Source organism: Calonectris borealis, chromosome 2 (assembly GCF_964195595.1).
Source record: "Calonectris borealis chromosome 2, bCalBor7.hap1.2, whole genome shotgun sequence".
Classification (NCBI taxonomy): Eukaryota; Metazoa; Chordata; class Aves; order Procellariiformes; family Procellariidae; genus Calonectris; species Calonectris borealis.
The window spans coordinates 133,911,002-133,935,972 of NC_134313.1; the positions used below are offsets into that span (position 1 = coordinate 133,911,002).

At 37.0% G+C, this 24,971-nt stretch overlaps 1 protein-coding gene across 6 annotated transcripts in view; it reads left to right on the forward strand.

Annotated features, from left to right (window-relative positions):
• The window catches only part of SKAP2 (src kinase associated phosphoprotein 2), a 120,087-nt gene that overhangs the window by 76,182 nt on the left and 18,934 nt on the right, over window positions 1-24,971 (forward strand). For all 6 annotated transcript variants that reach the window (XM_075143507.1, XM_075143506.1, XM_075143510.1 and 3 more), the window contains 4 exons: window positions 3,488-3,612; window positions 4,520-4,583; window positions 4,958-5,062; window positions 24,669-24,737. In XM_075143507.1, the coding sequence (XP_074999608.1) occupies window positions 3,488-3,612; window positions 4,520-4,583; window positions 4,958-5,062; window positions 24,669-24,737 (363 nt within the window). The remainder of the gene's footprint in view (window positions 1-3,487; window positions 3,613-4,519; window positions 4,584-4,957; window positions 5,063-24,668; window positions 24,738-24,971) is intronic.

The following is a 24,971-nucleotide window of genomic DNA, read 5'->3' on the forward strand; positions in this document are numbered from 1 at the left end:
AATACAGCCCCCATATTTATTTCTCTCAAATATCTATGTACTAGTTTTGACTTTTTTTTTAATACTTAGTGCCTGACTCTCCACTCTGTTACACTAGCTTTTTACAATGCTAAATTCCTGATGCAAAATGATCTACACAGACCCAGATTTATTTTTCTGTTGTGTGCCTGACATGGGGAGAAGGGAAGAGGAGGAGGAGGAGGAGATGAGAGCAAAGAACAGCTTATTCTGAAATGAGATTTAACCTAATTGTGGAACAACTTGTGTTTGATGATGTTGATGATCCTTTTTGTTTTTACAAGACTGATAGTATTATACCTTTGCAATTCTATGGTGTTCTGGGACAACTTAAGGGTTTCCCATTGTTGAATTACAAAGCCCTATCTTGAGAAAATAAGAGGCAGCAAGAATGTTATTGTTCTTCAGAGAAGTGTGTTCCATCCGCATGTGTCTCCCTAGTTCCTCCTAAATATGCTGTTGTATTCCTGCCTAGGCAAAACTCCGGTTCTGATTTGGGGTTCAAAATGAAAGTGAAATCTCTGTAATGTAAATGTGCTTCCTGAAGCTACTTTTAAGGCTTCCATCATAAAGACCAACTATATCTAATTTTAAGTCTCCATGTAAAATCTTTAAGTCTTCAAAGTTTTTAAATATCAAAAACTGTTTGAATCTCCCTGAAGCACAGTCTCCAGAAAATATTTCTGATATAAACAATATAAGTCTGAATGTGAAAGTTCACAGAAGTCACTGTGGCACTAACTTCACGTGGCAGCTTTAAACTGAAAGTCCAAGTCTGTCTGCACCCCTATTTAGCTGCAAGCCTTTGCCGACAAATGAAGTCAAGATGATAGTGGAGATGATAGTAGATAGATGATCACAAGATGGCCCTGCCTTCAGGCCCGCACCTGACTACTGTGCCTGGCCAGACAGCTCCCATGGGTCATGGTTTGCTCTACGGTGATCAAGTGGTGGGGTTGGTCTCCAGTCCTGCCTGGAAAGGTGTATTCTGCAAGAGCAACTGGGATTTGTAGACCTCCATTGCTTGTCATCGTCAGAGCCTGCAGCTGAGCTATAGCAGACCTGTGTATTTGTGGAGCCATTTCTCAGGACATACTAGGTCTTATCTCTGGCTTGCTGCCACAGGGAATGTGAATGCATACTGAGAGTCTTTCTCTCAACTTTAATGGGTTCTGGGTCAGGGCTGTGAAGTGTCTCATTGTCTTAAAATTTCCTCATGGTCAACATTTTAAGCATATGCTACACTGGGCTTTAATCAGACGTACTTTACTGCACAGGCAATTAGAAGCAACAGTAGCAATGCTGTGACTGGTCTGTTGCTATAAAGGTCAGTGAAAGAATTTAATAGCAAAGGCTATATTTTTTTTTGGTGGTGCATACAGGTAATTTTCATTAGCACTGGAATGGCATGTTCAGAGAGATAAAGACAGTATAAACAATAAAACAATCCAATGCAATATGGATACCATGCACTGCGTTCCCCTTCCAGTGCAAAGTACAGCATCTTTCTGTTTTAACTGTAATGCTCTTTGAAAGAAGGAGTACCAGTACAGAGATCATCTGAGATTAGCTCTATAAAATTGTATTACCATAAAAGGGATCACCCATGTCACAGAGAAGCAGTCTCAGAAATAATCCAAGAGACTAAATTTCAACACTTGCCTCATTTTTATCTTGACAAAATGTTTTTACCTTTTGAACCTGGTGTTTGTTTATTCTGTCTGCGTGCTCCTATCTTCTTGGGTTTTGATAAACCTCCAGCATGGGAGAGTGAGAAATTAATGTGTTTCACTTCATCTTCTCCCTGAGGTCACAAGTGAGGGAACAATAAAATTTCTAGGCAGAAATGCATTTCATTAAAAGGGGACCTAGTTAACCTCTTGCAAGTTATTATTTCTAATATCTGCCTTGGTGCGATTCCATGAATTTTGCATCTGTGTGCTGTTTGATATAGGGATGGAGGATTGAGCAAATATAAAATATTAGTACTGTATCATTAGTACTTAATTTAGACATAATAAAACTTACCGTGGGGGAAGGGACTAGAAGAGAAAATAGAACAGTGCCCTGGATTTTCTCATATAATTGTGTTATTTGGTATTTACTTGCCCTGGATGAGAGTTCATAAAAAGGTGGAAGGACAAAGAATTTGTGTCTATGTGGATGTAAGATTACTAGCAAGAGTATTTGTATGGTGACTGCCCTTACGTCCATTATGTTCACATTGCTGTGTTAGCCAGTTTTTGCCCACTCAGGAGTGGAAAAAAGATTTGCTTTCCTATTAAATTTCCAGAAAGATGACAAAATTATGTTGAAAATTGTAGTTTTTCCTGTTTTATCTACTGTAGAAGTTTTCTCCTTTTGTTGACAAACATAAGCAATGGATGCTCAATTTGCACCTAACTTCTGTTCAGCAATACTTAAAGTAGTTTCGCTATTGTGCCTGATGCTTATCGTTAATTAATGCTTTTCTCTACTGTGGAAAAAACCCACACTTAATGACATTTTCTTTCATTTGCAACTGCACTTTGTTCTTTGTTTGCCTGAGCAAAATGTGACTGATGATGCCTATCTTCACTTGAATGCTGCACTGTGATCTACAAAAATTGCAAGACTGATTTACTTTTACTTTTTTGGTTTGTTTTTAATATCCACCAAAACATGCCAGAGCACATAAAATCAGATGTAGGCTTTGGTCTGAAGAGCTCAGGAGCGCACAGGTGCTGCTTGCCCAACATGTAGTATATTTAAACTTGGGCCTGTTCTAAGTGATACTTTTATAAACCAGAACCTTTGAAAAGTTGAATTGTCTTTAAAACGACCACATGGCTGTACATAATAAACTGTGGTAGGGCTCAGTACTTTTATTAGCTAATTAAACATTTGCTGTGTTGAGAGAAATGCTTTTGGAACACAGGCCTGAATTTATAACAAAATTCATTCTGTATTTCTGCCATGTGGAAAGGAGGCACATCTGGGAGTGGTGGGAGAATGTGAAGAGAAGCTTTTCCAATTGCTTAAAATGGAGTTTGAAGTTTATTTTTTGAGTGAAGTGGTTAGTTTAGGAGGGAGCTCAGCAAGTTCTGAGCTAGGCAGGTTTTTCCCATTGGTTTACTGAACCTGAAAGAGACACTGATTTATAGGAAGCGTGTCTTGCAAGTTCCAGTTCTTGGCTTTCCCTAGATACAAGTGTCATAACATGCACTTCTTACTAAATAAGACCACCATCTGCAAACATGCTCCTGTGGAATTCCTTAGGCATCCTACAGAAAAATGTACTTTTGTGTACATCTTCCTTTAAAATAAAGCTTTATCTCTAGAAGCATCACCTAATCATTTGCTAAAAACCTCCCTCTTCTTTGTAAAATTCATGAAATAGAAAACAAAATCTGAATAAACGATAACCTGCTGAGCCACTTACGTTCACTGTTGTAAATGAAGCTCTAACTTTGTTTTTTATCTCCAACAGACAAACAACAGAAAGGTGAATTTGCCTTAGAGGGCTATGCCATCAGAATGAATAATAGCCTTCGGAAGGATGCAAAGAAGGATTGCTGTTTTGAAATCTCCGCTCCTGATAAGCGCATTTATCAGGTTGGACTTTTTAATGTTGACTTGAAATTAAATTGATAAAGCCGTTACAATTCCAGTTACTGAATTAACATTTCAGTAAAACAACTTTCACTGACATCTTAGAGAAAAAAGGAAACCCTCGCTTGCTTATATCGTATATTCATATATTAGGAAAAAAATCTGATTTAAAATATGTATGTATGTGTTCAAATATTATCTTTTTGGACAAGAGCAAGGAAATCTATCATCTTTATCTATTGGTCTCTTCAATGTTAGCATTTTAATATCTATTGTATAGTATGTCTGTATGATTTCTTGGATGAATTAAATAGTAAAAAAAAAAAGTTAAAATATATATCAGTGTTAAATACATATTGTATTGGTCATGGCTTTGCAAGGAAAATCTACGTAAAGGCACATATCAGCTGTGCAATTCAGAGATCTATCAGCTAGACATCAATATGGAATGTAAGTTTAATAAGTTTTAAATATCTGAGATTGCAGTTGAAAGCCAGTTAATTAAGCTGTCAGGTAGTGTGTTGGAGTCTGACAAGAACATTTTTAAGAAAACTGTACCCAGCAGTCTGAAGAAATTCATGGGTGTCTTCTAATTGTCAAGGGCAAATTTTGTTCATCAGTTCTGGCTTTGACATTGATGAAGAGAAGCAGCTTTTTTCTGCACAGCTGCCAGCTGCTGATCAGAGTTTCAAATCCATCATCCTCTCCTTCAATTACGTAAATTTGTCAAAATTAGCTGTACATTATAAGAAGCATCCTTGCAAGAAAAGTACCAGAAGACATGAAAAGAATTACTAATGGTTTCTTGAGGAAGTGACGAGAATGCTACAGTCCCTCTTTTTTATTGCTAATGAAATTGTAGTTGTGTTTTTGTCATTACTATTAGTAGTTATTAATAAACGTTTAATAGTTTACAGCTGCCACTCCCAAAGAAGCAGAGGAATGGGTACAGCAAGTCAAATTTGTAATTCAAGGTAAGCCAGCCGGTAGAGCAGTAGCCTTTATTTCCAATACTGCTTAGTGATGGTAATTCTATCCATTAACATCTGTCATGTTTGTATATCTAGTATTCCCACTTGTCCAAGTTTTGAATAGGAAGTCCTAGTTCTTAATCACGTTGTAGCTTTTATATGACTTTTCTCCTTTTGCAAGATTTTTGTTTTTTTTTCCAAGAATACTATTTAGCTTGAAAACTCTTCCTTATGAACACTGCAAGAAAATAAGCAGAATATACTGTAAGCACCAGAAGATGATTCATAGAAGATGAATTCTGTTTTCATTTTGCATAAATTTCTGCTTAGGCATTCTTTTCTATCAACTGTTAACTTTTTAAACTGCTGTTACATAGATATGGAATCTAATACTATTCCTGAAGAGGAGGAAGAGGAATATGACGATGTTGGACAAGTAAGCAGTGAACCAATAGATGACAGCATTTATGAAGAAGTTAAAGGTATTGAGATTTTTTACTTTGTGACTTGTGATCATTTTGTCTTCTCTACTTCTAGTTTGATAACTCTGAGTGGCTAAAAGTAGGTGAGTAAAATAACCTGATGAATAAGATACTTTCAGATTTCAAGTTTTGCTATGACACTGAAAAAAGAATGTGTCTTCAACCAGGTCTGAGTGAGAACAGTTCAGTTTTCTTTAGCAGGGGCATCAAAATAGTGCAGAATGTGTAAAAGTAGTCTCAGGGGACTTTCGGCTCATTAACATTCTCTGGTATGCAATTTTTTTTAATTAAAAAATTGACTTGCCTTACAGCTTTTTCCACCAACTTGCCCATCATTTTTTTCTTTATTCATTTTGGCACTTGTGTGAAGCAAAAGTTCGCTATCACTCCATATGTTATCAGCTGCTGCCTATTACATGATATTATAATCCTGCAAGAAAGCAATGTGTTGGTTTGAAAGGGCTCTAGAGATGAACTGTAAATAAAGGCAACAGGAGTATTGACATTGTTTTCTTTCATATCTTCCAGTATGACTGTGATTATACAGAAACTTTTTACTGTGAACTTTCTAATGTGGTGAAATGATTGTGCCTCTAGATGTCCAAGTGTATCTATCAGATGGCAAAACAAAAGAAAAAGAGCTTGACAAAAGCTCTTGGAGTTGATTATAGACATTCAAGTATTAGGAGGAAGATGGTCATTCTTGATTATATTTTAAGAAGCTATGAAAAAATCAATTTTTCAGTTACCATTAGTTAAAAAATGATATTTTAAAGTGATATGACAATTAATTATCACTTTGAATGAAATAATGTTGTCCATGCCTTGCTGTTTGGGGCAGTGCAATTATCAGCAATAACTTGAGAGGAAAATCCGTTGTGTCAAGTGATGCCAACTAACTTTATGTATCTGTTAGGTTGAATATTCTGACCATTGGAGAAAAGAACATTTTATAGTATGCCTTGGTTTTCATTTTAAGGTAATTTCAGTGAACTAAGGGACTAGAGAACATGAGTGACTGGTGAAAATGATTATAATAAAATTGTAAAATTGTAGCAGCACTCAATTCTTTAAGAGCTGTTTTTTTCGGTTCCATTTCTTTGAATTGTACCTAGACTACTTCAGCACAAAATACTTCTGCTGAAATGGGATGCAGTGTGTCATGCACGCTCAAACACTCTTCTGCAGTGAATATAAAAACTACGTTACAGGGCTTAATCTTATAGCTAGAGGATACAGCCAAACCTTATTGCAGTGCTTTTTGGATGCTCAGGCTCTTACAGAAGGTGATCTTGTATGCTTGCCTGTGCTTTTGTTAAAGAAGCTCTAGATGTATCCTGGAATAAATTACTCTTTTCTGAGCTTCACTTATCTTACCTGTTCATTTGAATCCTAAACAGTAAGTAGATCTGGAGCAGTAACAGTTGGTAGAGGGCCAACAGTTAATACATGCTTTGAGTTCTTTGCTTTGAGTTCTGTCTTCAGAGAATAGTATGATTCTGCAAGAATTTAGAGTATTTTCACTTATATTCCATTTTTATGTCAATTTTCCAGGAACCATTGTCTCCTAATGCAGCTAATAAATCTGAAATGTAACAGAACAGCTGTCACAAAGACAGGAAAGCTCTTCTGTTATTCAAGAAATCTAGTTTCGGTTTTTAGTTAAGTAGATTTCTTTCCCCATGATCTTGGAGTGGTGCTTCATTTTCATCTTATCAAGTAGGGATTATCTTTCTTTATCTCGTGCTTTCTTCATCTCGTTTATTTGAATTGTAAACTTTTCAGGAAGGACCATCTTATCTTGTACAGTGGAGCTCTTAATTTTGGCTGTGATGTGTTCACATAACTAAGTAAAAATAAAGCATAAGTTTACAATAGATATTAGGTGATTAAAGCATCTTTTTCTCTTCCATAAACGTGCTTTAATAGTGATTTGCTTAAACGGAATTAAAAACTTATGGCTCCGATGCCTTAGAGCAGTCCTCTTTATCCATAGCACATTGAAGAGTATTAGATGAAGTGCTAATTGACAAACCTCACAAGAGTAGGCCTTATTTGGTTCTTGTATAGCTGTTCATCTAAACTTGATGATAAAAGACCATAACTCCACTTTGGTCTCATCTGCCTTAAATGCAACCGATCAGGCCTAATTCCAGTTGGCTGTCCTTTCTATTTTTGCAGGTAAGTGAATTACTCTCTCTTCCTTTCATGGTCAAAGGGTGGAGCATCATTATCCCTGCTGTTACCTCACTTAATAATACCAAGAAAATAAGGAATTCTGAACTCTTGTTAAGAGAACAGAAAAAAAAGAATTATTTGTACAGCCCAAAAGCTATGCTAAGCTCTGGAATGCAGAAGACAAATACGCTAGATCCCTGTGAAGAGGAAGAAGAAATTAATCTTCACTTTGTTTTTATCCTCAAAGCATCTTGATGTTTGAGGCTTCTGATCCTCCGTTTCCGCAGATCCACTAGCTTTATAAATATTGAATTTCAGGTACAGAGCTCATTGTACTCTGTTATTATTTGTTTGACTATAATTTGCAATTTCTCAAGTGAGCAAAATTTTGCATTTCTGTGGTTCTCCAGTGTTTTTTATATTAGCATTTCAGAAGCAAATTAAGCCAGTTCATGATGCAGTCCACTTTGTAATATTGGATTTGGTATTTGAATAAAGAGTATTTGGATTGAAAATTTTTGCACAGTTTTGAAAATTGGGAGTTTTGGAGAACTGTTGCAGTAATTGGAACCGACTGATGCTATATTCTCTAGCTATCACGTTGCTTAGCTATTTCCACCCCCCTCCCGCTTGTGGCAGGAGACAGTGTAGATGAATTTTCCAGGCAGGAGCTAAATAGCTTCAAACCAGTATCCAGAATGGTAACAGTTTATTAGCCTTTTAAAAGCATAGATTTCAGTGGAATTCAATTTGTACTGTCTGCTGGCAGGAGAGTGGGTTGATAGTTGGAGGGGGTACAAAGAGAGGTGGGAAAATTGATCTTTTGATCTGTTAAGTTACTTTCTTCTTTAATAGCACATACAAATTCATATTTACCATAGAAGCATAATTTTCCTGGTTCTCAGTCAGTGTTTTACTGTGGTTCTTCAGGTAGAGTAAAAAATGCCAGAACTGCCAAAGATTTCCCAACTTGTAAAACCTTCCTTGCAAGATTCTTCAGGAAAAGAAAGCTTTATACTGTCTTCAACAAACTAAGCTTTTGTCTTTTCCTCTGTGTTTTCATTAAAAACCAAAAACTTGGTTAAGCAAAATTAAAAATATTGTCAAAAAAGGCCTATTTTTGCTTAATTAGCTATTTATTTTCTACCTTAGTACACTGTATAATTTTGCAGTCCACAGCTGGATATTATAAGCTGTAACATAAAATAATTTCTAAAACTCTAGTATTAAATAACTGTGTGTGTAGAGCTACCTAGATGCAGAATTTCTAGCTTAGTGGTGTTTTAAACAATGGAGTTCTCTTTGTCAGAAGAGAGAACACTTGCCAGCTTTAAAGATGATGTCATCTGTTACAACCCTTGAAGACCAAATTTTTTTATTAATTCAGGGCTTTAGTGACATAATTTATAAGGCCCTTGAGTATTGTCTTCTGTGGTTTCATATCTGTATGGAGCACATACCCAAAACTGCAATGCTAACTACTGCCTGCAACCTTGATCTTTTCTACAACCTCAGCTCAGTTTGTGTACTGTCTACAACACTCTGGCACAATAGGAGAAAAGAGGTGTTAATCTAAGATAACATACCTTAATTCTCAATCTTGCCTTGTCTTTTTTCTTCTGTTCTCTTTCTGCTCACAAACTTGCATTATAGCAGTAGTTTCAATGGCATACAGTGTAGCTTCCATTAAAACTTTTCTAAAGATAAGGTTTGATTCTTACTTTGGTGGTGCTTAGTTGGTGCATGGAGATAAAAAGCTTCCCTCACAGAATAGGTAAGGTTGGAAATCCCGAGGCAATGTGATGTGACTGGCGTTGTTGGCTTTGTGCCATCTCTTCTTAGCCTGTCCACAACACAGAGAGCTTTTGGGTGAGAGAGAGGTAAGGACAGTGAAATTCAGTGCTGTGGTGATCACTAGCCAGGGGAACTGCTGTGGAGAACTAACCCAGCCAACACAACTTGCATCAGTTCTTAGTTTGCTCTAAGTTAAACTTTGGGATTGATTCAGTCTCTGAGTGGGCCAAGGATCATGGTCAAGCCCAGGTATCTGGCCAATAGTTCTGTTTTGCACTGTAGTTGGAAGCTTAGCTAGGGAAACTAACTAGGGCAAAGCTCAGGGAAAGGTAAGAAATGTCTTAAGTTTTATACAAGAAAGTGTGCTATGCAAAGAAACACTTTAAATTTGTTCACTTATTTTAAACAAAGTTTTTAAAATAGTCTTAAAATTATATTGATGGTGTTTCAGAACTTATTTCTGACATTGTGTGTGAAGGTAGGGAATGATCATCCATCCTGATTCTGTCTCACGGTTGTCTCTTTAAGCAGCTTTGTCGTCATAATTTTTTCTAACAGTTAACCTCTGCAGTTAAGCAGCATAACTTAATACCATCCTCATCCTCTCTTGTTGCTGGATTGCTTGAGCTTTGAAGAAACAAATTATTTTTATGATGTTGTATCCCTTTCATGAGCATGGAGGGGGGAAAAAAGAACGTGATCTATGATTTACCTTTTCTTGGGAAGAAGGAATGATTATGTAGTGGAGTTTGAGTGTAAGTTTGATCTGTCACTCATGAACACCAACTCATAGCAAATACTTGTGTTCTCAAAATGTAGTGTCAGATGTATTGACTTTTTGGCACCAGAAGTGAAGATTTCACGGCGGTGAAGATTAACACACTGTGTTAATGAAAATGCCTTTTCAGGACACCTTTGCTTATTTTAGAGTTTTCAATATATCACAGTCAGGGTCTGTGGGTCCAGCATAGTGTTTGGTGTCAAGCAGTCCCAGTTGTGGATTACAGCTGTATAATCAGTTCCTAAAACCAGTAAGCTAAAATGAAGAAACTGTTAATTGGTCATTGTAAACCCGAGCAGTAGGTTGAAGTCAGCAGAGACACAGATTATTATGGAATCTGAGACGTTACTTGTGAACGTTGCTGTTAAGTCAATATATTACATATCCTGCTATAGTGTCCAAATTCCTCCCAACATTTGTTGCTTGCCTCAAGTAGTTAGGGAATTCTTTACTTCTTGTCCACAGAAGTTGTGTATAATACTGATGTGCTATCAATTTTTTTATTTTTATTTTTTCCACAGAAAGACTTCTAAATGCTTTTAATTAGTAAATGAAGTGCTTTCGAAGTATAAAGTATAAATAGGGTCTGGAATATTTGAAACTGAAAAGACTAGATGTAAGATCAGCATTTTTGAGAACAGTACTAAAGATGAGTTTCCAAAGCAATAACTGAAAGTGTTTTGAATAATTTCCATTAAAACATCTTTCAGATTCAAGAACACTGCAAGGGATTTTTTTCCTTTTAAAGTAGTGAGGATACGTCATTCTTCAAAACAATTTTTTTCAAAGATTGGATCTCAGTGTTGTTAAGAAATTAATACTTTTCACTTGCTTAGCCATTGTGTTATTTTTATATATGGAGTTTTTTTGCCCATAATATCTTGCTGATAGGTGAAGTACCAGAATAAGGAGAAGAGGATGCTGGAGGGCTTACTCAGTTTGCTGTTAAATCAAAAGTAATTGAAAATAATACAAGAGCAGTGAAAAGCAAATGTAAATTACCTTTTGGTGTCAAGGAATAGTAAAGATTTTTTTCTGTCCAAGATGTGTGGTTTTGTTGTCTTGATCACTGGGATTTGGGGTCTACCAAGTGTCTTTGATTATATGCCAGACATGGAAATAATTGAAAAACAGTCTCTTTCAACTGTATATCGCCGAATCCCAACTGCTATGCTGAAATGGAGCTGTGTCTGAATTCTCTGTCACTCTGGCTTTTGAGGCAGTATGCTTATGGGATTTATACATACCTTGGAGTGTCCTTCAGCTAGTACTAAATGCTCACGAGACATGAGTTATGAATCCAGACAACTTTTTGTATTTAAAGACATTGCATCCAGAAGGTGATTAGGAACCTGATACCTGGACCTCAGCTTTTGTTTGCCACAAGAGCTTGGGCTTTATCTTCGATTAATGTAATCCTACATCTAAAGAGGGAACCTTTTCTTTCTGTTGATGTTAGGTGTCAGTGATGGAAGAGGAGGTAAGACAATCTGGTGTAGCTGAAAAGAATGAGATGTCCATTGAGTGGGAAGTGGCAAGTCTTTGGGAGGAAAAATAAGGTTCACGGGCTCCTCTGTGTTTCTCGTAAAGTGAATATAAAGTGGTGGTCTGTGAGCAACAGGTGGCCCATAGCTGTCAGGAAGCCTACTGTCTGTGATGCAATTCAACCCCTGCCCCCCCATCGCACACATGTTCACAAATGTGCAAGTAGGAGTCCAATAAAAATGGAATAATAACTGAGTATTCATATTCAGTCTGATTTGCATGTGAGGGGTATATTCACTGGTTGGACTTGGGGTGGGGTTGTCTACTGAGAAATACTCTTAGAAAAGAGTATTCTTTATTTAGTAATATATTTCTGCAGAAAATTTGGTCAGCTATGAAACTAAAAACAGTTAATTACAATATCTACAGTAAAAGGAAAATGTGTGCTGTTAAGTTTAGGCATTTATTCTCCTCTCTTTGAAGTCTCCTCACAAGACTTCATAGTTTTCAGACATTTAACTTCATAGGTATTGGAGTTTACAAGTGGCAAAAATAGAAGCGACCTTCCTGAAGTTGTGGTCAACTGTTATAATAAATTAAGCAAGTTCATGTTGGAAAGCTGTGTTTGTCAAAGTCTTGGATTATCAAAGGATGAACTTTATTTCTGTATTTCAGAGTTTAAAAAAAAAAAGAAAAATACCCTAAAGCCCAATCAGACAAAAAAAAATATCCCCCTCCCGATAAATCAGGAATAGATTGTTAAATCTGCATTGTCTATTGGCACTTTGAAGCTTGTTTACTTAAAATTAGAAGGCGTAACTTAATAATACCTAAAAAGGAAGTATTTTTAATCATGCAAGTTTATGTTTAAAGAACTTTTTCAAAAACTAATTAGCACACAACTCATTGAAAGGAATTTACTTATTGAAATAAGGTATTTTATTGCAAGTACTGATCAATCATTTTTATATAATTTTTTGTGCACCAGCACTAAACAACGTTTGACACTATTGGTTTGTAAAACCAATCTGACAGTGAACAGTATGTAAAGAAGTTATTTGTTATTAAGAGAGAGAATGCTGTCTCAGAAAAGCTTGTCATCCTGGTGAGAAAAGAAATCACACAAAGTAATTTTACTTGTATCTCAGTTTTTTCAGTGTTGACTCTCTTTCTGACAGCTGGCTTCATGTTAAATGTGAACAAAGCTTTGTTTATGCATGCATGTCTTTAATGGGTTATGGACCCAAAGTTCGTTCTTGTGAAAGCAAAGTAGTTTTCTTTGGTAGCACGGTTTTTATCTCATTAGGAAGCAGTGCAATAATTCTAATTCAAAGCATTCAGAAGAAATGTCTTGGTATGTGAGATAGTTTATTAACCATAAATTTGAGGAATTGCTGTAGTTTAGCAAGTTCAAAGCAAAATGTCAATTGTATTATGTATATTTATGAAAATAGAAATGTTGGGCTTGCTCTACTACTTGGGTATAACTGTGATGAATACTATATAGATAGATCAAGGAACCTTTACTTTTTGAATTTGTGACGAATGGCTGCATATCAGGCTATTAAAACCATTAGGTAGAGTTTTTTGAGAAACAAGAGCAACCAGAGGTTATGTGGTGCCTCAGGCTATCCCTTCTCAACTTTCCTGGTTTCCACGAGGTAGCTATTAAAGAACCATAATTTATACAACTGGATTCTCAAATAAGACCCAGCAAGGTGGGCTTTAAAGGCTGACTTAATCATTCTGTTACTGTGGCTACCAACCTCTTATTTGAATTTTTCAGCCTTAAGAAAGGCATCAGCATAAATCCTTCTGTATATGTCTTTTCCTCTCAGTGTGCTTTTTATCTGCTACTCACTTTCCTTCCCACTCTCCTCAAAGTGGAGAAATTAGCAAACCAAATACTACTAATTAACGAGAGCTTCTTGAATTTTGCTGGCCGTATGCATGATTTGCTTTCGTGTTACAATGTACTGTGTTGGCAATGGATGTCATGTTTAGTTTACACATATACAAGGAAGGCAACATAGGAAAAGGCTGCCTGTTTCCTTGTCTTGGCTGCTGCTCCCTGGGCTGGGTAGGAGTCTCTGAAAGAAGCAGATTGGTTGCTCCTAGGAAAGGAAGATGGTCAGCAGGGTACAGACCACACAGTGGACCAGGCAGAGAGGGCAAGATGCAGCAGTCTGCTGTGCCCTACAGTAGAGAGAGGGATGCTCCAGGAAAGTGCAGGGTGCAGGTACACAGATAAGCTTCAGCAGCGAAGGGAAGAATGTTTTCTTAAGAAGCCAGAAGAAACTGAGGAAAGTTTTTGGCAAGGCAGTGAGATTTGGATTAGACAGCAAGGTAGGAGGAAAATTTTCTCATCCGGAAATGGGATGGTTGGCACAGGGGCTATTTTGTTTCAGTCCTTTTTTTGAAGTCTGCTTTTTCCTAGCAGGTCTTGATTTCCTCCACCTAAAAACTCTTGAGTTTGTGTTCTAATGAAAAGTAGTTTAAGATCTCGGGAACTTTCAATATCCTTAAGGAAGAGGTTCCAGTACTTCCATCTTTGGTTTGTGGCAGGGTTTTGTCTTAGCAGGCTGTAACTATTATTCTGTCCTTGAATCTTGAAGGCAACAGTGAGTAAAACTGGGAATTAGAGGAAGGAATCTCATTTTCAAAACAGAGCACTGTCAACAGAAAAGCATGTGGATCCTAGCATGAGGGTTGTCCTTCCATTGTCCCAAAATATACTAACTGAACCTATACTTGCTTCCGTACCTGTCTCAAACTTATTTCCTTAAGAAGTGAGGCATCTCCATTACTAAATGGTGAACAGTAGTTTCAGATAATTCAATAAACGAAAGTTCAAGATGGATATGATTTTGTCATAATTTCCATACAGGTCATAAGACCCAATTTCTGGTTAAACTGCCTAGCTCAGGCCTACAAATGGTGGCTCTTACAGTGCAACTGGCACTGTGTTGTGTCTCTGGCATGAGAGCTGGATGATCCAAAGCACCGGCTGCGAGCGAATTCAAGTAATCTGGCACTCTGGGGACCCTGGGTTTTTCTGCATGCCAATCCCACAGTAACATGGTGAGCTGCCTGGGAGCAGTTGTCATCTCCTGCTTATGAACTATTTCCAGATCCCTGCTGTCCTGCCTCACCTTTCCAAGGCGCATTGCGGTATGTGGCATGTAGGGCTAGTAAGATCTGACATCCAGAGTTGCTGGTCCCACTCTGGACCTAACGTATGAAAATGGGAGAATGGGACGGTGTTTGTAGAAATGAATGTGGCAATGTTACCCAAAGTATGGTACGTGTAAAGAGTCTGCATTGCAGCTATAATTTTCTGCTTATTTCCAATTTAACCTGATTTTTGTTTGCTAGTGAATCGTAACAAGAATATTTTTACAGTTACTTGATTTCATCATTTAAGCTGGAGAAAGGATTTAGCGTAGTTGACATAATTTAATTTGATGGCATGGGCCATAAACAGTGAAAAGAGGCAGTGGTGTGGGTTTGTTACTTTTCATGAAAATACCCAAAGGGTGAAAGCTGCTGAATTTTTTTTCGTCAATGTGCAGTTAATGATCAACACAGAGAATGCAAAAATGTCTTGGTAGAACATTTTTAAAGGAGTTATAACAGAAGCATCTGGGAGCCAGACTTTTCTTGTGGAAACATGCCAACAACTGTATTGTGTTTCCTTTCACTGAAGTGAGCTATGCTGAAATGCCTTGTCTTCTGTCCCTTTTTTGAGTAAGTTCATTTCTGGAATCAGACTATAAATTTGAATACTTTAACCCTGCAGATTATTAAAGGATATTATGTGGTTTAAACAAGATGCTTTCTTTATGAATTTTATGTATGTAAATATTATGTCAAGTCACATTTGTCACAATTAGGGATATGTAGTTTTCCGAAATGGCTTTTAAATTTAAATCTTGCTGCTGATCAATGAGTATGGGAAACTTTACTTGACATTTACAGACTTTTTTTCTGTGTATCATATAAATTTAAGTCTGAGAAATATAACCCCCCCTCTACATGGTCGTCAAATAACACTGTACTACAGAGTTATACAGTATAGATTAATTAATTGAATATTTGATTGCTAGATGTATTTACATAGAGAACTATTTATATTTTCTATGTAGATTTTAATAGCCACCACATTTATTTTAGCAAAACATTTTAATAATAAGGTTTATAAAATGTCATGTTGAACACTTAAACTATTTACATAACTAAGAGCTATTACGGGTTGAGAGAACAAACAAATTTATTTTAGTTACAGTGAATTCACATAAATCTTTATTATGTTTACATATAAGAATGTACTTATGTGCATGCCACACGTATTTAGGCAAGCAATCTCTGGCGCAAATGCCTGTGAACCTACAACACAACCACGGAATCAACTTCAAAATCATTGTTTGTTTTGTCCCTTTGAGCTACTAATTTGCATTCTGTCCAATAATTGCAACTACTTTCTTGGGAGGGTGAGGGAGGAGGAAGCATTTTCTGTTAATCAGCTAAATAATTAGATGAGCGTGTAGAAACATTAAACCCCAGAAGCTTTCCTTTACATTGTTGAGGCCTGTTAAAAGCAGTATCTTAAAATATTTTATTCCTTCTTTAAATGTTTAAGTATGGATTTAGGTAAGATGCCTATTGCCTCGATTTTGTATGCCAAATTTGAGGCTTTAGGAACATTTTTAGAAGTGGAGCCAAAATTGTGCTTTTGTTGGAAGCTAACATGAAACTTCACCTTCAGAGATGCTTCTGTTCAGGTGTGGAAGTTGTTATCTAATCTCTTGATCAAAAAAAAATAGGTAACATTTAAAAAAGTGCCTAATCAAACGTAAGGAATTTGTAAAGGGCTGGATTCTGAAGTCACTTATGAAATTTTCACCTTGTTTGATGGCCCATCAAGTAATTTTTTGTTTTCTGAGTTTAACATATTCTGACCAGTTCACTCAGCATATAGGATTAGACAATTCTAAGAGACTTGATTTCTGAAAACAAATCCCTGAAATAGTGACTTTAATTGTAAATACAAAGAGTCTGTGAATATAAAAACGGGAGAAGAATGAATGAGTTTCTGGAAGTGGATATCTCTGTAATTTCTTTTATTCTTCATTATAATTATTGTGTGCATATCCACGATTGAACTTGCTTGTGATGACCTTTATCTTTTCTCTTGAGAAGAATTACTATTATCAGGTCTTTCTTCATGAGGAAATAAAAAGGTCAGTGCAAAACCCATCCCTTATTTCTATGCAGTGCACATTGCACTTTGGCATATTTGTATTGAATTTTATTAATAATAATTAGATCATTTTGTCAAAGAAATTTTAGTATTCCAAAATTAGACATTCTAAATGGTCTTTCCTGGTATGTACTCCCACTTTTCCTGCCTTTTTTTATCTCCTCTTCTCCCAAGCTTGCTATTGGTGTAACTAAGATTTTACATACTTCTATTCCTCCTAATCCTGTCAGACTAGCTATTTTTTTTTCTCCTTTAACCTTAAATTAACAAACTGTTAATTCTTTTGCATCTATGTTTGTCTAAGAAAAAAAAAGAGAATGTAGAGAATGTAAAGTTGTTGCTTTTTTTTTATTAGAGATTTTAAATTATTTGTTGTTTGGAAGACTAGTGCTAGGAACTACACAACTAAGTTGATTCAGCTGTCACTCAAAACATGACTGAAGATTGCTTATTTGCAAGCAGAGCCAGTTGTCCTAATGAATATATTCTGTTCTGTCGCTCAGGTGACTGAGCGTGTTTTTCCTCCCATTGTGACACTTTGCTCTTAAAGCCTGAAGGGCCTTGTGAAGCCTGGAAACAGCAACTTTCATACTAACAACCTCTTGTGTTTGGTAAATGAACAAAATTTGTGGGGTCTGAAGAGGATATAGTCTTTATACGAATTGGTTGTGACTACAGAATGGGGCAAGGGCAGGGAAGCAAGGTACTGGGGAAAGGAAAGAAAAAGAAAGAGGAAAGGTGCTAACATATATTCAGGTCTCAACAAGTACGGAAGGTAAATAAAGCAAAACATGCTCCTACGTTTCCTGAAAACTTGGTAAAATTATGCACAGTAGAGCGAGAAGATCCACTTTGCAACAACTGTGGACAACCTTGCCACCAATGCTCAATTTTCTGTCTTGTGTGAGAGTAACAGTTTTTCCTCCAAGGACAGAGATGTGTTCTTTGTTCATTTAGTCTTCATATTTTCTGCTCTAAAACTTCATAAAAAATACTTTCTGCTAGAAAAATATTTTGTGGCTTGTTTTTTCCAGTAAACTAATGAGAAGTCATATAGTATTTTCCTGCTTTTAAAAACATGATTTTTTAATCCATTGCCCTAGTATAGCTCATGTGGATGAGTATGTGTGCGATAATATAGGAGAAATGCAGTGTCTTTTTCACAGATGTATTTAGAAAGAGATTTTTTTCCTCAAACAGTTCTCCAAACTTACTCATTTCTCTCTACTACTTCACTCTGTTATTATTCTTCATATCAATAGTTACATGATCCAAACAACGTTCTTTTGCACAAGACTAGAGAATTGCAGCCTTAAAGTGTGTTTTGTATTTATCCCTAGTGGGACTGGGATTTTTTTGGTTTACTTCACTCTTTAGCAAATGTTGTAACTCCAAAATGCTTTTGTTAGGAAGGGAATGTTATATCTGCTTTTTGGTTTTGATTAAGCCAAACCATAACATATGCTTAGATTCACTGGGTGGTGTCACAGGAAGGTTGTTTTAAGAGAGATTTTTTTTTTCCTCCAGAAAATGGCTAAGTGACATTCCAAGGCCTCAATATCACTTCCTCTCCTTCTCACCTCCTTTTCCTGCAGCATTGATCCTGAGTTAATTTATAACAAAATCTACTAATCTTTTCTTTGAGGATGATGAGGTAACTTTTCCAAGGTCTTCTCAGTAGGAGGCAGTGCTTCACTTTTAGCTGAGATGGCTGGTTTGGTTATTCAGACTGCTTACACAATTGGGAGTAATGGTGGCGCACAGTAGCACCTTTTCAAGATACAAGGAGTGCAACTGAGGGGAAAAAAAGTGCAGGATTTCTCAAGGAATTCAGGAAACCTCACATCTGGAGACTTGGCAAGATCTAGACAAAACTGAGTCATTTGAGCTAATCCTGTTCTATAAAGTCATTAGCTTCAGCTGTCTCATACGTGAACTATTAAAATGCACAGACCCTTATAAACTGCTGCTGATTAGCTTAGTATGGAGTACCAAAAGAAGCCAAATGCTGTTTCCTAGAAACTTGATCTAAGTTTCAGAGTTAGAGCAGGGTGTTAGACTAAGCAATTTCCACTGGTCCCTTCTATCCCAAAGTATTTCATGATTCTAGCTTTTTCACTTTGTGCAGCCAATGCTATTTATTTGAGGCCATTGGGAGGTCAGTACCTTGTCAATAGTAATAACAGACTTCTGTTACTGTCTACTGGTCAGACAGAGTGGTGCGTATACTTAACCTTACTTACTCTAGAATTTAAATAATTGCTGTTTTCAAAGAGCTGATTAAAAGTTGCACAGAAAATGCTAGTTGGAGGTCCCATACAGTTTAGCTGGAGGTATATTTGAATGAAACCTTTTGCCTCCATCTTGGAATCAGACTTGGATCACATGTGTTGGAAGGAATTGGGGCTAGGAGTTGGCATGGGTTGTCCTCAACTAAAACTAAAGCATCTCAGTGTGCATAATATTTTTCATTAAAATGTATTTTTATATTGTTCATAACCTTTGATCTCTTTCTGTATTCTGTCGGAATACAATTCTGTATTGTCTGTTTCCCATCGTATTTCTGAGCACAGTGGTGACCATTTATTCAAATGCAACTTCTGCTTCTGCTCATAGTTTGATGTCACCTCATCTGCAATCCCAGTGTTTAGCCTGTGTCTGGGTGACCCATTTCTATCTCTGTCTCCTCTGCTTGTGTGGTGGAAACCGTTTTTTTCACTCAAGCTTGTCATGCAGGAATATAACTTCTCTGTTTGTGCCGTTGGGTGGTAACTAGCTGACCCACAGAAGTAGGAATAAAATAAGAATTGTCCTCTCTTCCTTCATGGTAAGAAATTCTTATGTTTATAATCTCTTCTCTAAAGAGTAACCAGCTTGTTTCCCACTTCTGTCACTGTCCTGGAGGCATTTTCATCCTCAAACCATGCACCCCGGTACAGTCAGATGGAGCTTTAATAAAACGATAGTCTGTCTCCCCCTCTCTGCCACTCCCCAGATCTCACACCATGGCTAAAGCATAGCACCTTCAGCAGCCTTTTCCAAGCTGTTTCATTTGTTTACAAAGTGCACCAGAGCGCTACTGGGAATGCAGGGTGAAATGTCAAGAAGTTGTGTGTAAATCTTCTAGTAATCTGTCACGTCCAGCAGGAACTGGGGTAAAGGGACAGATCTCTGGGAATATTGGAGGATTATCAAAGCTAGAGTTTTGCTACTTAGATTTGGAGATCTCTCCCTACAGAATGGGTGGATATGGAGTCTAAAAGAAGACACCGGAAAGGAAAATCCCTGCCATTATAAATACACACACCAAGGCAAATAAGCCTAGGATCAAGCACCACACGGAAGATTTCTGGGATATGAAGCTGCTTAGGCTAAAAACCCATAAGAGTTTGAGTGAAGTGTATAAGCATGTACAGGTGTGTATATAGTGAGAAGGACCCCCTCCCCAATGCTGGGCAGCACTGTCCCCAGGTAAGGCAGCTTGCTGGCCCTGCATAAAACATGATGTTAATTGTTATTCCTTTGACCCCAGATAGTCTCTAGCCCTCACTGCTAATGCTAGCAGAAGGTGTCAGTTTGGCCAAATTATAAAACCAATTTTGTTCTTAAATTTTTTGTGTTTATTGCTCCTTCTTTGGAATTCTTAAATGTTTCTCTAAACAAATGATCTTGTTTGTAAAAAAGCCAATTCTTGATAATTTTTAAAAAAACTATGTAGCTGGATTGATTTATGTTCCTTATTAGAGTAATAACTCATATCTTATGGGGTTAGGTCAATTCATAAAATGATAAATCTGGGAGAGAAAAGGTCTTGACTTCTTCCCATGGTAAACATTTATTTGTGTTTGAAAGTTGTTGTTTACATTTGTGCAGAGTCATTATTTGGTAGCAAAAAAAGCAGTGTGGAGGAGTAATACTCTTGGTGTTACCATGCCATTGTATCTTTTACTTTTTCTTGCACAAAGCAGTATAGACCCATGACATTCAGTGTCAGCAGAGTTCCTCATGTACACACCTTTTTGTTTTGCATGTGTCTGTCATCCCCGCTGAGTACAATAGTAAAGACACTGTGATTTTTTTTTTTAATTGATTATTTAATAATACAAGTATTTTTGTGGGGGTCTGTCTCACAAGACCTGTTTGTATGCTTATAACCTTCTGACACTACAGTGAGATTTCAAATGAAGATATATTTATGTGCATTACAAGCGTGTGATTGCTTGTATCATTATGAAATAGATGAAAAATTAGTTCACTGCAGTAGTTTTTATCTGAACTGATCAAAACATCTTCCAATAATTTTTCTAACAATATGTGATTGGAATATCAACTTCACATGTTGTAGAGTTCCATGATGCAGCCGAGAGGCATGTAAATACAAGCTGCTTATTTGCAAGAAGCTTCCAGATTTGCAATATGATTGCTATGGAAACCACACAATGAAAACCTTATAACCATCTGTGTGGCTTGGTAGATTTTGCTGCATAGCTGAGCTGTTTTTGTTTACTGTTACTAAAGTGTTGAATAGAATATATTAACCCACAAGCTGGGATTATCCAAGGTATTATCCAAGGTATAAACTAGTATTATGCAATGACAATGTATCAGAGACTAGAAGACAGTAGAATACCAATTAATAATGGCATTAAATTAGAGTCTAATGGAAAAAGATGGTTAAGTAATGTGTTAGTAGAGGAAACTGCTAAGTTTATGCATATTTATCATGGAGATACCACATTCTATTGAAGGAATACACTGTTCAAGCCAAACTCTTATCCATTTTATTCTCAAGTAGTCTGATTTTTTTTCCCCCCTCCCCCTTTAAGAAAAAGAAATTGGAAGAAAAAACCTAATGGATTCATGTAAAAAACTCGGTTAGTGTCGAATTCATTGTTCACTTTTCAAATTGTGTGGATGGTAGAATCATCTATGGTTGGGTGTTTATTTTTCTGTTTTTTCTTCAGACTGCAAATTAAATAAGTAAATTATTTTCAACAGCTTTCATGGACTAACTGAAAAAACCCTTAAAAATATAGTTAGTTCCTTGTTGCATTGTCACAAGAATTTTGTAGGTTGTTTGCCATTAGAGTCTCTGAGTATGAGCAGAGTATGGAACATAACCTGTATCTCAAGGGTTCTTTGGGTGTACAGCTCTGGAAGAGTTCACTGGTTTGATTAGTGTTGATAAGTCTCATTTTGACATAGTGAGGTGGAGAAGAATATTTTCTCACTGCAGTGGTAGTGATGATGTGAAGAAGAGATACAGAGGAAAGATTGTACCAGATTATTTTAAAGGTCTGCATAACTCTTTTTACACAGTATCTTAATAATACAGAAGGACTTCTACTGCATTTTTTATTTTAATTTTTCATCTTTTGACTCTATTCTATGTTGCAACACAAACTTTAGTATGTTGCATCTGACTACCGCTGTAATTCCTGGGGTAATTGAGGTTGCTGTGTTTAAAGGACATCTCCCACAGGTAGTTATTGCTTCAGGACATAATACCAGAAAACACTAGTAAGAATCATAGTTCTTTTTTACCACCTTAAGCCGAGCCTATTACATCTGCTCCACTGTGAGCATGGTTGCGTTAGCGAGTAGCATGGACCATTTGCAACAGATTCATAAAGCACAAGTTTGTGCCGAGGACCTGATGTTCGTACTGTGCATGTTTCAGAAGAGGTTTCCTATGGAGTCACTTTAGTCTGGTTCCATGGACTGAATGCCCGTTAACAGCTGGACCATGTTCAGTGTGCTTCTGGAGTGCCTCTTCCAGTCTAATTGCACCTGAAAGTTTGTCCTCTCTGTGACATCTTTGTAGTGGAAAACAAAGTGGGATAAGTGGGGATGGTTGGGATCCAGATCAGTACACTAATATGGACAGCCTTTGTTTGAATTTGGGACCTTTTCAGTATTCAAAGAGCCTTGGTTCAGACATTTTCTCATCTTCAGATATGGATCTGGTGAACTCTTGTTTCTAGGAAATATGTTTTTCCAGAAGAGGAAATGCGTACGTTCTAAATTTTTCCATGAAACCACAATGCAATCTACATGTATTCAATTGTACCTTATGAAAAAAATCTCTTCAAACCTCCTCTGCTGTTTTACTTCAGTTGAAATACTCTTTACTAAAGTCAGCCCTCAGTTTAAGCTAGTCTTAATGATGACCACCGATGACCATGACAGTGATAAGAGTTAAAATCCATTCAACACGTCAGTTGATGTAGGTCCAAATATTCGGTAACATGTAGTATCAACATTTAATTAATCAATGTACTCTGCGTGTTGGATGAAACTGGGTTGTTCTGGGAAAAGGGAGCAATCCTAGAAAATGTGACTGGTGATGGGATAATACTACCTGTGAGTGGTGTAATAGTGGTAGGGAAGCCACAGAATGACAGTGCCTCCTCGTGCTCTGGACAGCACATAGGGATGTATTTTTGCCATTTATGCTCCAATTGTGAGTGCTTAAAATAAACAAATGAGTGTACTTGGAAATGTGCAACAGGTTTTATGCCAAGTGGGGGAATACATTTGAATGCAGTAAATAGTTTGGAGTGTTTTGTGTTGTACTGAAGCTTCAGATTTTCCCCGTTCTATTGTTTTTTTTCCTTGGCTCAAATAATAGTTTATATTCATCTCAACCAGATTTTTAGCTAGTCAAGAGTCAGGCAGCAAAAAACTCTTGCTGGCTTAGTAGGGCAGAAGTTCAAAGCTCTTTGTGGAGTGAATCTCATGATGTAATTGTAATATTTGTAGGACTGCATATAGGTTAGCAGCAATTATGCATACTCATTTCAACAGGTCTACTCTTGTGCTTTAAACATCTGCTTTAATGTTTGCAGGAACAGTCTTGTGGATAGATTAAATTTTTACAAGGCTAAAAATCCTTTGAACTGTTGATATAAAATTCACTCTTTGTCGAAGTGGATAGGCAATTGCATAAAAGTTGCACAATAAGGAACATTTTAAAAGCTGTGAGTTCTGTATCTGTTGTCTGTCATTAATAAAATATCAGAATTAGTTGCTGAAATGTGTGCCTTAAAAAGAAACATGAATATCGATATAAGATGTGATGAGTAGCAAAGCCAAATAGTTTAAATGTATTAAAAGTCCAGTTCTTGTTTGAGAAGTGGGTTTATCAATATGCTATTTCCTCATTCAGTACAGCAGCTTTGTCAGTTTTGATATACTGTAAAAGTCAAGATAAATCTGTTTCTACTTCCTTATGAACCTAAAGAAAGAATACAGCTAAAACCCCTCATAGTTTGTTCCCTTTTTTGCCTCATCAACAGAATTGTTGACTGTGAAATGTGAGGAGCAGATCTTATGTCCTTGTCCTGAGTGGAGTGTGGATTTACTTAAGTGAGGGTGTGGGCATGAGAGAGTTCCCCGTATGTGCCGGACAAGGAGCACGGAGCACATCTTTCGAAATTGCCTGTGGGGATTTCAGTTTTCCAAGCCTGCTAGCCAGAAAACATGCTTCAGAGCTGATCACTGCCAGGCTTTCTCTTTTCTTGCGCTAAGTTATTTGATACAGTCTGGCTTGCTTAAAACCATGGTCAGGCGCAGTAGGCAGGAGCAGTGAATGCATGGCATCTGTCGTGGCTGTGTTCCCATCGTGCAGGTGTCCAGCTAGTATGTCTGTCTGACAGTGTTGAAAGTAAGATGTCCTCTGCCTTTTATGCATACTTCTTGTAAGAAGTTCTGAATTTTTGCATGGGCTGGGGATACTCTTTCAATCCTCGGTTTCCTTTTCTTTATCCTGGCAAGAAATGTACGTAGCAGAATGGGACCCTCATTGTAATTGTCTCGGAATGACTGAAAAACAGCAGAACTGCAGCTCTATGTTACCGCATTCAGAGCAGAGTGAAAAGGGAAACAGATGTTCACAATTGAGATTTTGAAAGAAAGCTCTTGGAGTGTTTGGATGGGTGGGGGAAACCACAGAAATAACAACGTTCCAACTTCTGTACAAATGCAAAATAGTAAACAGGGCTTATGATTTGGAAATGTAGAGTGTGGCTTTCAGACTGATGTGGGCTGTAATTCCTGTCAGCTGAGGTGTCCCTTCAGAGTTTCATTTGCAGTTATGTGTTTTGCAGAAGAACATGTTCCTTCAAAGGCTGAAGTGCCAAGAAAACTGAGCCAGGAGAAAGTTACCACTGTTTCAGGTAATTAAAATCTTTCCTCCTGATTTTGTGTATGCACTTTCTCTTTACCTTTATTTTCTTGTCTCTTCCCTTTGCTGTTTTAAAATAATGTTTTTTATAGCTCTGTAAAGCTGTCTTTTTCACCTGGGTATTTGATGGCAGCAAAACTGCTTAGCACCACTTAGGATGCATGAAAACCACTTGAGAAGGATTTATAAAGTAAGCCAATTTATACAAGGTATTCCTTCCTGAATT